The following is a 12,958-nucleotide window of genomic DNA, read 5'->3' as shown; positions in this document are numbered from 1 at the left end:
CCCCCACTGTCCCTGCAAGGGCAAAGGGGCCAGCGCACACCCCTGACCCACTGCCGGGTATCACGGTTAGAACCTCCTTGGCCGATGACCAGCGCTGGACAGCCCTTGATCTCTGTCCAACATGAACACAATTGGTTTCTTCCAGGGCTTGGCTCACAGTCCCCATTCTCCCCCAAAGGGCAGATCAAACAAACAAAACAAACCACAAAGCAAATGGGACAATTTTAATTCAACCACAAGTCAAATAGAAAGAAGTTAAAAGAATGTTTATGCAAACACGCAAGAAAAGAAGGGTGCAGATGAGAATGGGGGTCAGCAAGAGAAAGAGGAGGAGTAAGAAAAGAGGGAAAAGAAGAAAGAAAAGGAATGTAAAGGAAGAAAGAGAAAGAGGGGCAGGAAGAGAGCGGATTTGGCCCAAGGTCCTATCTTGGCCACATCTCTCTGCTTCTTCCCTCTGATGCTTGGTTTGTTGACAACACAGCATCCTGTGCCTGGACTCCCAATTAGCTTGTTCCTGGACTGTGCCCCAGGTCCTCCCTCAGGAGGGCACATGCTGTCAGTCCAGACCAAACTCACATTAAATAAGTTTCAATATACACTGTACAAGAACGCCAGGCCCATCCCTCATCTCACTGGCTGCCTGACCCCCAAAACAAAGCTCCTCCCCAGCTTCTCTGTGCATCAAGGGACATCTGAGGGCCGAAGAGGAAGGGAAAGGAATAGCTTGGTTCCCAAATCGGCCTGCCATGTCCATATATAAAGCTAGGGGTACCACGTGACACACCCCACCCCCAGGAGCCCCCTGCACGGACCTGGCTGCCTTAGGGAGGAGTGGCCAGGCAGGAGCAGTGCCCCCTCTGAGCCATCTTTGTCACCCTCACCCTGTGTCCATAGCCCAGAGTCCCCTCTGTCCAGCTGCAGCCTGAGCAGTACAGCCTGGGGTAGGGGTGGGGAGAGGGGGTCGTGCAAAGTGGCAAGGGAAGGTGACTCCCCTTGGCCTTCCCCCTGGAAGACTCACATGACCAACAGCAAGGCAGGGGAGGTACATGGCAGGCAGGGGCGGAAGACACAGGCAGGTGGCCCCCACCCTCCATCACTCTGCAGGTGGGTGGGCCAGATTGGCCAGAACCTTGGCCTGGTCCACAGCGTCGAGCAGGTTCTTGGCGTCCACGGCCAGGGTGTGTGAAGCCGTCAGCATCTGCCTCTTGCACTCCTCACTCAGGGAGGTCACGGCGTTCTGCTGCGCCAGCCGCATCTTGTTGATGAGCTCTGCCAGGTCTTTGTTGAGCAGTTTCTGGGTGCCCTCGATCTGTAGGAAGATCACACAGGACAGGCTGAGAGGCCACAAAGTCTGTGCCTGGAGGATAGGGAAGCCACAGAGGTGTCCACCTGCGTGCTGGCCAAAGCAATCAGAAGTTCCCTGGAAGCAAATCAGACCTAGGAGTGGGCTGAATGCAACACCCCGTGCAGGGTCGAGTCAGGTCTGCAAGGATTGACATCACAGACATCTCAGAACTCAGCCAACCCTGTGTAAGCCCAGCCTGACCGTCCCTTCATGGAAACATCCCCTCATACTTCCTAAAATGCGAATCTGATTTTTTTTTTTTTTTTTTTTGATACTGAGTTTCGCTCCTGTCGCCTAGGCTGGAGTGCAGTGGTGTAATTTCAAGTCACTGCAATGCCCGCCTCCTGGGTTCAAACAATTCTCCTGCCTCAGCCTCCCGAGTAGCTGGGATTACAGGTGCCTGCCACTACACCTGGCTAATTTTTGTATTTTTAGTAGAGATGGGGTTTCACCATGTTGGCCAGGCTGGTCTTGAACTCCTGACCTCAGGTGATCCTCTGACCTTGGCATCCCATAGTGCTGAGATTATAGGCGTGAGCCACCGCACCCAGCCATCCACTGAAGGCTTGAACCCCTCAAAATCATCCATGAGGGTTGGAATCAACTTCTTCCAAATGGTTAATGATATTTTGACCTCTTCCCATGAATCACAAATGTTCCTAAAATTATCTAGAATGGTAAATCCTTTCCAAAATATTTTCAATGAACTTTGGCCAGATCCATAAGAGAAATCACTATCTATGGCAGCTATGGCCTTAGAAATGTATTTCTTAAATAATAGAAATTGAAAGTAGAAATTACTCCTTGATCCATGGGCTGCAGAATGGATGCAGTGACAACATTAATCTCCTTCTATGTCTCCATCTGGGCTCTTGAGTAGCTGCACTGTAAATGAGTAGTAATATTTGAAGATAATCTTTTTTTTCTGAGTGGTAAACCTCAACAGTAGATTTAGCTTAATTCTTAAGGGCCCTAAGATTTTCATAATGGCCAATGAGCACTGGCTAAAACCGGCATTAGCCGCTAACAAGAGAGTCAGCTGTCCTTTGAAGCTTTGAAGCCAGGCATTGACTTCTCCTCTCGCTATGAAAGTCCTAGATGGCATCTGCTACCAATAGAAAGTTGTTCATCTACATTGAAAAATCTGTGGTTTAGTGGAGCCATCTTCATCAATGATCTTAGCTGGGTCTTCTAGAGAACTTGCTGCAGCTTCTCCTTAGCACTTGCTCCTTCATCTTCACTTTTATGTTACAGAGGTGATTTCTTTCCTTGAGCCTCATGAACCAACCTCTGCTGGCTTCCAACTTTTCTTCTGCAACTTCCTGACCCTCTCTCAGCCTTCATAGAATTGAAGGCCTTACTCTGGATTAGGCTTTGGCATAAGGGGATGCTGTGGCTGGCTTGATCTTCTATCCAGACCACTCCAACTTTCTCCATATCAGCAATAAGGCTGTTTCACTTTCTTATCATTCATGTGTTCACTGGAATAGCTAACTTTTCCTTTGCATTCACAACGTGGCTAACTGGCAGAAGAGGCCTATCTTTTGGCCTATCTTGGTTTTCAACATGCCTTCCTCACTCATCTTAATCATTTCTAACTTTTGATTTAAAGTGAGAGGTGGGCGACTCTTCCTTTTACTTGAACGTGCAGAGACCACTGTAGGGTTGTTAATTGGCCTAATTTCAATATTGTTGTGTCCCAGGGAAAAGGGAGGCCCAAGGAGAGGATAGGGAAATGGATGGTCGGAGGAGCGGTCAGAACACACACAACATTTATTGATAAGTCTTATGTGGGCATAGTTTATGATGGCCCCTCAAAACAATTACAATACTAACATCGCTGATCACCAGTCACCAATTACCAACCATAACAGTTATAATCATAATGGAAAAGTTTGAAATATTGTGAGGATTACCAAAATGTGACAGAGACACAAAGTGAGCACATGCTGTTGGAAAAATGGCACCAATAGGCTTGCTCATTGCAGGGTTGCCACAAATGTTCAATTTGTAAAAAATGAAGTATCTGGGAAGTGCAATTAAAGCAAAGTGCAATAAAATGAGGTATGCCTGTTCATAGCTGGTGCTCAAGAGGTACTTACAAATGAAGTAGATGAATGAATGAATGAATGAATGGGTTGGCATCCCAAGGGTAAGGAGCTCTTAAATGAGACAAGACAGCCCCACAGCCCCACCTAGGGCTCCTGTATGTGTTGTCACTGCCCCTGAGAGGCCAGGAATTGGCCCAAACTCTCCTGCCTTCTCCTTGCTTGGGCAGCCACTGACAGTGGGGACAGTGGCGGGATGCGGTAGTCATCTGTGCCGCAGGGCTGGCCACTGGGAGACAGGGGATCAAAGGACTCCAGAGGGACAACCAACAAACGTCCCATGGCACTGTATTATGTGCCTATGGCTTTGGCAACAAATTACCAGAAATTTAGTGGCGCAAAACAACACAGATTTATTGTCTTATAGTTCTGAAGGGTAGAAGTCTGAAGTGGGTCCAACTGGGCTAAAGGCAAGGTGGCCACAGGGCTGGTTCTCCCTGGAGGCTCCAGAGGAGACCTGTTCCTTGCCTTCTCCAGCTCCGACAGGCTGCTGCCTTCCTTGGCCTGCGGCCTCCTTCATCCATCACATCTGTTACTCTGACTGTGTGTCTCTTGTCACTCACTGCCTCCCTCTTATTTATTGAGATAGAGTGTCACTGTTACTCAGGCTGGAGTGCAGTGATATGACCACGGCTCACTGCAGCCTCCACCTCCTAGGCTCAGTCTATCCTCCCACCTCAGCCTTCTGAGCAGCTGGGACTATAGGCACAGGCCACCACGCCCAGCTAATTTTTGTACGGTTTTGCCATGTTGACCAGGCTGGTCTCAAACTCCTGAGCTCAAGCAATTCACCTGCCTTGGCCTCCCAAAGGGTTGGCATTATAGATGTGAGTTGCCACACCCAACCAGTGTTGTCACAGAGATCCCTGTAAGATCAGGACCCCTGATCCCAGGATCCCTGTGACAACACTGGGGCCAGTCTGATAACTGAGAACAATCTCCCAATCTCAAGGTCCTTAACTTTATCACATTTGCAAAGTCTCTTTGCATGTTTTCAGGTGCCAGGGCTTAGGATGTGGACATCTTTGGGGGCCTTTACTCTTCCTACCGCAGGTACCATCTCGTGGAGCACCAAGACTCTTGTTTTGATTTTCAGTGATTGTTTCTTATTTAAATAAAGAAGATCAGATTAAATAATTAAAGAAATCTTAAGTGCTATTTCTATGACACATCCATGTTAATCTTAACACAGACGGCAAGGCAACCAGACAAACGATAATAGGAGCGGGGAATGGAAGTGTGTCCCCTTTAGCATAAGCTCAGAAAGAATTCACTGCCATCATCTGGAGACCCGAACTAGGAAATCCTGGCTAGCCTCTGGCCAGGTCCCTGGGTGCCCTCTCAGCCCTCTGGTGGTAGCTGATGGGATAAGCCACATAGAACCCACCTGGTGGGGACTCAGTGGACAGACATGAGGTTGTCCAGGCAGCCCTCATGAGCCTCTGATGGAAGCATAAGCAGGAACAGGTGGGGGTAAAGGAGCAAAGCGACAGCTTATGGCACTGTCTGGGATGGGACGCTCACCTCTGTCCGTGAAGATGACGGCAAGGAAGGCAGGAGATCGTCCACGCTTCCAATGAGCTTCCGCAGGGTCAGCCCCACATTCTGGGGAGAGAAAGGGGCAGGATGGCCACAACTCCTGGCTATTGGAGAGAGCCAGGTTTCCCCTGGGGAGAGCTTTCCTGGGGTGGTGCTTGCCCCCCCCTCCCCCACCCCGCCATGAACGGCCTAGGACTCAATTCCCCTGGCCCAGCTTGCTCTAAGAGGATCTGCTGCACCAGTCAACAGGAAGCGCAGTTCCCCTTCCTTCCAGGGCAGAGTTGAGCTGCCTCCACCTCCCCAACCCAGCCCTGTTCTCACCTTCACCACCACCACGTAGCCCTCGGGGGGCAGCTGACAGAGCTCATTCTTAAGCTCCAGCACGGCCCGCACCAGCTCCATGACATTGAGGTACACCAGGTCATCGGTCCGGTCCAGGTTAGCTGTGGGCTGGATGGACTGAGGGGAAGACGCAGGTGGCCAGTGAGTGGGGGAGAGCCAGGGGCACCGCAAGATTCTCTCCTGGGCAGGCACTACTGCGGCCAACTCCACCACCAGCCCGATTTGAAAGGACTCTTCTTTAGAATAATCGTGCCCTGTGCCGGGGTGCATTGCCCCTGTCCACTTCTGGGGCAGTTTCCAGCCAGGGAGCCTTAACAGAATACTAGTGGTAGCCTCACAACAGACTAATAGAACCACCACCTGGACATAGGGTGCAGGCAGGCTTTTTTTCTTTGAAGAGACAGGGTCTCACTCTGTTGCCCAGGCTGGAGTATAATAGCACAGTCATAGCTCACTGATGCCTTGACCTCCTGGGCTCAAGCAATCCTCCTGCCTCAGTCTCCTGGGTAGCAGGCATGCCACCAAGTCCAGCTAATCTTTTAAAAAAAAATTTTAGTAAAGACGGATTCTTGCTATATTGCCCAGGCTGGTCTTGAATTCCTGGGCTCAAGCGATCCTCCTGCTATGGCCTCCCAGAGTGCTGGGATTACAGGTGTGAGCAACTGCACCTGGCCTGTGCAGAGAGTTTCAAAGCTCCTTGGGTGATTTTAATGGACAGCCAAGGCCGAGAACCACTGTTCCAGAGGAAAGAAAGCCAGCACCACCCCAGATGGCTGTAAGGACAATGGGTGCTGGAAACCAAGCGAGGAGGCTCAGAAGAGGGAAGGAGCCCACACCCCTTTCCCTGAAGCTGGACCAGGGAGCTCTACTCCAAGTCTGGGAAGGGGATGGAGGGTGAGAGATTGGTTCTTCCTCTTGCTTTTTCATGAATTAGCTGTGTGGCCTTAGGCAAGGCACCCCGCCACCCACCCCCTAACCCCGGGCTTCATCTGTATCGTGAGGACACTGAACTGGATTCTATCTGAGAACTGTGAAGCTTTCATAGACCATGGTCTTCAGTCTTGTGCAACTCTCACTCTCATTTATCAGTTTCAGCAGAGCCAACACATACCTGTGCTCCCAGCCTCGGGGGCTTCTGCGGGGGCCCCGTGAACTCCACTGCAATAAAAAGAACAGCGAGTGGGGGGCAGTTCTCAGCACTCCAACCCTTCCCTTTGTACCTGCTGACATCAAATGAGCCCCCTCCCCTCTACCACCAGGAGACTTCAGGGAAATTAACTCTGAATCCAGGAAGCGGGCAGGGGAAAGAACCTCCTGGTCTCCCCGGTTTTGCTGTAGTCAGGGACAGCACTGTTGTCCCCTTCATATGAAGAAAAAGGCGAAGTCCCAGCAAGATGGGGGGATTGTAGTGGTGCCTCGGCTCTGGCTTGGACTTCCTGCCTGATGGACACCAGGCCTGAGGAACAGTACTGGGTGATCTGAAAGGAAGAAACCTCTCTCTCTGAAGCCAGCAGGTATCTGTGGTGCCCCCACCCTGGGGAGACAGCAGCTCATGGGGTAAATTTGTGTGAATTCTCTAATGGTTTTCCCGGAGTGTTTGGGGCTGAAGGAAGCAAAATTGCAGCAGAAACACGCTATTCCCTCCTACTTTGAAGAGCAAAGACACACACAAGTCCACTCAGCACACTTTGTTCTATTTTTTTTTTTTTTTTGAGACAGGGCTTGCTCTGTCACCGAGGCTGGAGCACAGTGGCGTGATCACAGCTTACTGTAGCCTCAACCTTCTAGGCTCAGGCAATCCTCCTGCCTTGGCCTCCTGAGCAGCTGGGCTCGCAGGCATGCATTATCATGCCTAATTTTCTTAATCTTTTGTAGAGATAGGGTTTTGCTATGTTGCCCAAGCCAGTCTCAAACTCCTGGGCTCAAGTGATCCTCCCACCTCAGCCTCCCAGAGTGCTAGGATTACAGGTGTGAGCCATCACACCTGGCCTTCTATTCTCACCTCTGCCACCAAAGAGCTCTGTGACCACCCCAGGCAGCTCACACTCCCAGAGCCTTAATTTTCATTTGTAAGATAAGAGGGTGAGCTCAGAAGGGACCCTAAAGTCAGAAGGCTTGGGTTCAAATCTGAGCTTTGCCAATTATTAGCTGTGTGACTTTGGACAAGTTACCTAACCACCCTGTGCCTCAGAAGATAATAAATGGTCCCAGGCCTATGCCTGACTTGTGTCCAGTTCTCTGTGACTGCTGTCATCATCATCCTCCTCAGTGCCACCCCTCCAGGCCCGGGGCTTACTGCTGGCTCTTCCCTCCCTGCCTGCAACAGGGTCTTCTGGAGAGAGCCTGAGAGCTCAGCTGCCCCTCCCACTTTCTCCCCTCTGTCCCTCAGGCCTACAGAAGATGAATCTGAACTGGGAGAGGCAGGTGGCACTGCTTAACTTTCCCCACAGGAGCCTCTGACAGAGCAGGAAATAAGGAAGAGAGAATTCCCAACTCCCCCAAACTAATGCAGGAAGGGGATGATCTGAGAAGGGGCCTGAGGACGTGGCCGCTGAAAGAGAGATGGGCAGGGCACTGGGCAGGGAGAGGAATGGGGTGGAGGGAACAGAGGGGAAGCTGGCCTGCCCCACGTGCTCTTAAATAAATCATGGCCGATGCTGCAGGGAATGCAGACAGACTCTGCTGCTCCCTGCCCTGGGCGGTGGGCAAGGATGGTGGCTCTGCACAAGGTGCCAAGAGGAAACCCCCCGAAGAAGGGCGGGAACACTCACTGTAGCCGACCTCCTTCTCTGGCGTCTGGAGGAAGGAGGAAAGAGAACAGGAACGTCACTCATGTGGCTCTGGAGACAACCCCCTCCCCCGTTACCTATTCCCCAGTCCCTCCACTGTGTGTTTAGAGATTACAGCCATGGGGTCAGGGGTGCTTCTGGGAGCAGCTTGTGACCCAAAGTGACCTTTCTGGGAGGCCAAGGGGCCCTGGGGAGGGCCACAGACAGCGCTAAGGGCACAATCACAGGAGAGTTCAGGAAAAGGGCCATGTAGGGGTTGGCAGAAAAGGAAAAGACACCCTCCCAACGTGGAAAGCCACTGAGGAGGAGCTGGGCAGGCCTGGGGGTAGGAGCAAGGGGATGGGTCCTATGGTGGGCGAGGCCTTGCCAGGCTTCCTGGCGACTCACCAATGGGGACTTATCATTCATATAAACCATGGGGTCCTGCAGAGGAAGAAACAAGAGCGAAGGACTTAGAATTCTGGAGCTGAAAGCACTAAGAATGCAGAGGATCCTTGCCCCAGCCACCTGGGGAGGTAGAATAGGACACAGATGGGTGCAGGGCACCGACATCCTTCCTGGGGTGCTCACCAGGGACTTCTCCTCCTGCCTGAGCCACTGGTAGTCCTCCACCATCTGCTTCTGCTGTTTGTCCAGGATTTGCCGCATTTTGATCTTTTCAGCCTCCCACAGCTGCTGGGCCTCTTCTCGGCTGCTGGGTCGGATGAAGTCCTCCTCCTGGGAGGACGGAGAGAAGGGAGAGGATGCAATGAGCCCTGCTCTCAGACTCAGGGAAGGACAGTCCTCTGAAGAACCTCACGGCAGCTGCAAGCCTTGGCCTGGCCAGCTGCTTTTTTCTCATAAGTTTGCTCTTAAACCTAGAGCTATATGTGCAGACAGTTACTGGGTATCAGCCCCGAGCATGCATCTGCGTTGCAATGTGATACCCAACCCGAGAACCCATTGGTCAACGTGCGCTGTATTCAAATGATTACACGATCTGCTCATGATATTTTATCAAGTGACTGCCCTACTATTATCTCAGTGTTTGTGATGGCTGTTGTCATTTAATATATTTTAAAAAGAAAATCTATTAAAGTCTATTAAAATCTATTTTAATATCTACTAAAAGCATCCAAAGGGCTTCCAAGGGGCTGGCTTTGCTTAGTTGGAGAGCATCACACCCTTCTGATGCTATCTCCACCTAAGGACCAAGGTGGCAGGTCTGGAAGCTTTGAGAGACAGGGGTGCTGCCTCTAGCCTCACAGTGTGCAGTCCCACGTGTGTCCATGAATGAGCAGACTGAGAGAATAAGCAACAGCATGCACCCACCAATCATGCCTTCCTATTAAGACATACTCTTTATTAAGATAATAGCTTGGGTTATTTAACTAAATGTTAGGAGAAATGCATGAGCTAAGAGATAAAATAAGGAACAAAATTTCATGAAATACAGCTCTATAGAGATAAGATAAATGCAATCATAGCTTGAGTTATTTAACCAATGATTAGAAGAAATTCACGAACTAATAGATAAAATGAAAAACAAAATTCAAAGAAATATAGTTTGATAGAGAGAAGATAAATGCTTCCTCTCCCTAGATCTAGCAATCTAACTCTTGCTTTAACTTACCTCTGGGGCTTTGGACCTATTCATAATTTTAGCTGCTAGTTCCTAAACAGAAAGTATTGCATGTCTTCCTATTTTCCTTCAATCTTCCCCCATGGTTCGTTTGTATAAATATCTGCTCAGCGCCTGTAAACTATTTTGCTCTTGTTGTGCTGCACATTGGGACCCTGGCCTCCTGGACAGATGGAGGAGGAATATTATTGGTATCCTCTTGATTGCACAAAGCCCAGGAGTTGCCTTTGCTAGGGCAGGATTCTTCTGTGACATCTAAGCTGGCAGGTCCCTCAGTTCCTTGAAGTGGCCATTTGCATACAAGTCACTTGCAGAAGATGCTAACAATTATCTCTATCTACATTTAGCAAGCAATAATTCCTACCAAGCCTCTTAAAAGAGTTTCCTCACTAAGCCCTACAAAACACACTTGAATATTACAATATGGTTTAAAAGTGGTTATATTGGGATGTTTTACTTAGTGCACACTGAGCTTCAATTACTAACCTCAATTTCTAATCACACATTTCCCCACAAGTTAGGTTTCTTGCTGAAATATTCTTTAGTCATTAATCTGTTCAACAATTATTTATTAAGCAACTACTGTGTGGCAGGGCTGGGTGCTGGGAGGACAGTGATTTTAAACTATATGATGTTCTTATTCTCATGGGGTTAAGTAAATACTAGTTAGACCCGGGCTCCTCAACCTCAGCACTATTGACATTTGGAGCCAGACAAGTCCTTATTTCCAGGGCAATTTCCTGTGCATTGTAGGATGCTTAGCAGCATCTCTGGCCTCCCCACAATATATGCCTATAGCACCTCCCCATTTGTAACAAAAATGCCGCCAGACATTGTCAAATGTCCTCTCAGAGGGAAAATAACTTAGCTGAGAACCATTGAGCTAGACCTCATTTTAGGAAAGCAAATTCCAGCATGTAAGAGTACTTTATAATCATGGAATTGATAAAAATAAAATAGGTTTTGTTGATCAGAGGCTGATACTCAAAAATGAGGACATTTTAAGGCCATAAAAATCCCCACTTAAATGTCAACACCTGCAGACACAACGGCATGGCTGCCCCAGGCTGTTGACAAGTAGTGACAAACAGGAGCTAAGTGTCTAAAGTTCTAAATATAGAGTTAGGGATTTCTGGATATGAGAAAAATGTATGGGTTAAGGAAGAGTATGGTAAGTACCAGTGGGATGAGCTACTAGAATCAAGAAAATTCTACAAGTATTTGTAAGTATTTGTAAGTTTATAAGTGTTGACAGAAGATTCCACCACTAAAATGCCTAGCATGCCCCAGGCCTGATCGTACCACCTTTTTTAAGAAACACAGATTAGGACACACCCTGATGGCTTCCAATTTCATAATAAAACTCAAGGAGAAAAATGAACACTCAAAAAAATGGAATCTCTTTGAGGTCGGTTTTGCTGAAATGCACCTCCAATATTCTTATTAGGTAATGGATACTTACATTGCTAATTACATTATATTCTTAAAAGGAATTGGGTACTCATGGTGTTTTAAAATGATTCTTGTAAGTTGTGACACCTTCCACAATCTGGCTATGACCCATCTGTTGGCTTTATTTCCACATCCACAAGTACCCTTCCTGCTGTAGTCCAACAGTTCTTGCACTTGTCCTGTGGTTTCCCACCACTCAGTCTTGGCTCCTACTGAAGCCTCTGCCTCTTCCATTCCCTGAATCTGTTTCCTCCTGTCCACATCTTTCCCATCTTTCAAGGCCAAGCTTTTAAATAGAAGCTGGAAAGGGTTATCCTCCTCTCTGAACTCCCACTTTGTGGTAACCACGACCTTCTGGCTTGCATTACAGGTAAGTGTGCACCTGGTCTGATCCTTCAGGTCTACTGTAAGCGCTTTGAAAGCAGAGCCTCCCCCCTTCAGCACCGAGGACAGCGTCCAGCAATCACAGCAAGCCCTACTGTTTTGAATTGTATTATTTTTATTTTATTTATTTTTATTTATTTTTGAGACAGAGTTTTGCTCTGTTGCCCAGGTTGGAGTGCGGTGGCATGATCTCGGCTCACTGCAACCTCTGCCTCCCAGGTTCAAGTGATCTCCTGCCTCAGCCTCCTGAGAAGCTGGGATTACAGGTGCACACTACCACACTGACTAATCTTTTGTATTTTTAGTAGAGACGGGGTTTTGCCATGATGGCCAGGCTGGTCTCAGACTCCTGACATCAAGTGATCCACCCACCTCGGCCTCCCAAAATGCTGGGATTACAGGCGTGAGCCACCATGCCTGGCCTTGAATTGTATTATTTTTAAAGCTCAATTGTGAGGTCTTCAAGAGAGAGATTGCTGCCATCCCAATGCTGGTATGGCATCCCACAGACTCCCTGATGAGTCAGGCTATAAAGCCACTCAGTAGAAAAACTGTTTTTCTGGGAACACCACCTCTGAATGTTTGTTAAATGCTTCCAAATGTTTTGTGAGGAGCCTATTATACCTTCTCAGCATTCTACCTGGAGGAGACTTTCTCAGTGTTTCTGATCTGTGTCATAAAATGGAGCTTATATTTTTAACTTTTTTGGGTTTGTTTATTTAAAGACATGCTCATTATGTTCTTTTAGGCAGATTTTCCTTACGGCAATTACTTCTAAAGCCCTGATACAAAAGGTCTTTTTTCCTACTGCACAATCTCTTTATGGAACTGAACAAGGTCCTTGTGGAGAAGCAGGAATTGGATGAAGGCAATGCTACCCCTCAAATGTGCAAAATAGCTTCTTTCTAAAATAACACAATTTAAAGCAAAACTTACTAAAACAATCAATTATGAATAGAGAGTCAAAGGCAGGAGAGTGGAGGAACCGAACACAGCCTAAATTATAGCACATGCTTAAAAATGTAGTTTTATTATTGTTAAGCACATGCAAAGACAGAAACTGGTTAAATTAATATAAAAGAGAAAAACGAGGTAGGTCAGAGGAAAATTGATTTCACAAAAAATCTTAGTGCCTGGAATTCTAAGTTATCATACTCATTTCAAAATTCTACTAAATTAAGCATAATGGCACGAAAGTAATATCAGCATACTTACCTACATCTTCCAAATATATTATGATAAACATCTAATAGTTTTCAAAAAAAATTTTAGTCTTGTTTAGTGAGCCTAAAATATTACGCATGCATGCAGAGTTAGAACTAAAACAAATGTTTTAGTTGGTTTAGTAAAATAGATCAAGTGTTCATGGCAACTGACC

At 47.9% G+C, this 12,958-nt stretch overlaps 1 protein-coding gene across 3 annotated transcripts in view; it reads right to left on the bottom strand.

Moving 5' to 3' along the window:
* Positions 1–206: 206 nt before the first annotated feature.
* The window catches only part of PTK2B (protein tyrosine kinase 2 beta), a 135,063-nt gene continuing 122,311 nt past the window's right edge, over positions 207–12,958 (bottom strand). Inside the window, exons 25-31 of one of the 3 annotated variants that reach the window (XM_030817006.1) lie at positions 8,694–8,840; positions 8,511–8,546; positions 8,106–8,130; positions 6,446–6,492; positions 5,314–5,451; positions 4,978–5,058; positions 207–1,309 (exon numbers count right to left, since the gene is read on the bottom strand). In XM_030817006.1, the coding sequence (XP_030672866.1) occupies positions 1,094–1,309; positions 4,978–5,058; positions 5,314–5,451; positions 6,446–6,492; positions 8,106–8,130; positions 8,511–8,546; positions 8,694–8,840 (690 nt within the window). In that variant the 3' untranslated portion in view covers positions 207–1,093. The remainder of the gene's footprint in view (positions 1,310–4,977; positions 5,059–5,313; positions 5,452–6,445; positions 6,493–8,105; positions 8,131–8,510; positions 8,547–8,693; positions 8,841–12,958) is intronic. The other 2 variants (XM_030817007.1, XM_030817008.1) reach the window with 2 other exon arrangements.

The sequence above is a fragment of the Nomascus leucogenys genome, chromosome 8 (genome assembly GCF_006542625.1).
Source record: "Nomascus leucogenys isolate Asia chromosome 8, Asia_NLE_v1, whole genome shotgun sequence".
Classification (NCBI taxonomy): Eukaryota; Metazoa; Chordata; class Mammalia; order Primates; family Hylobatidae; genus Nomascus; species Nomascus leucogenys.
This window is presented reverse-complemented; position numbering and strand designations above follow the sequence as displayed.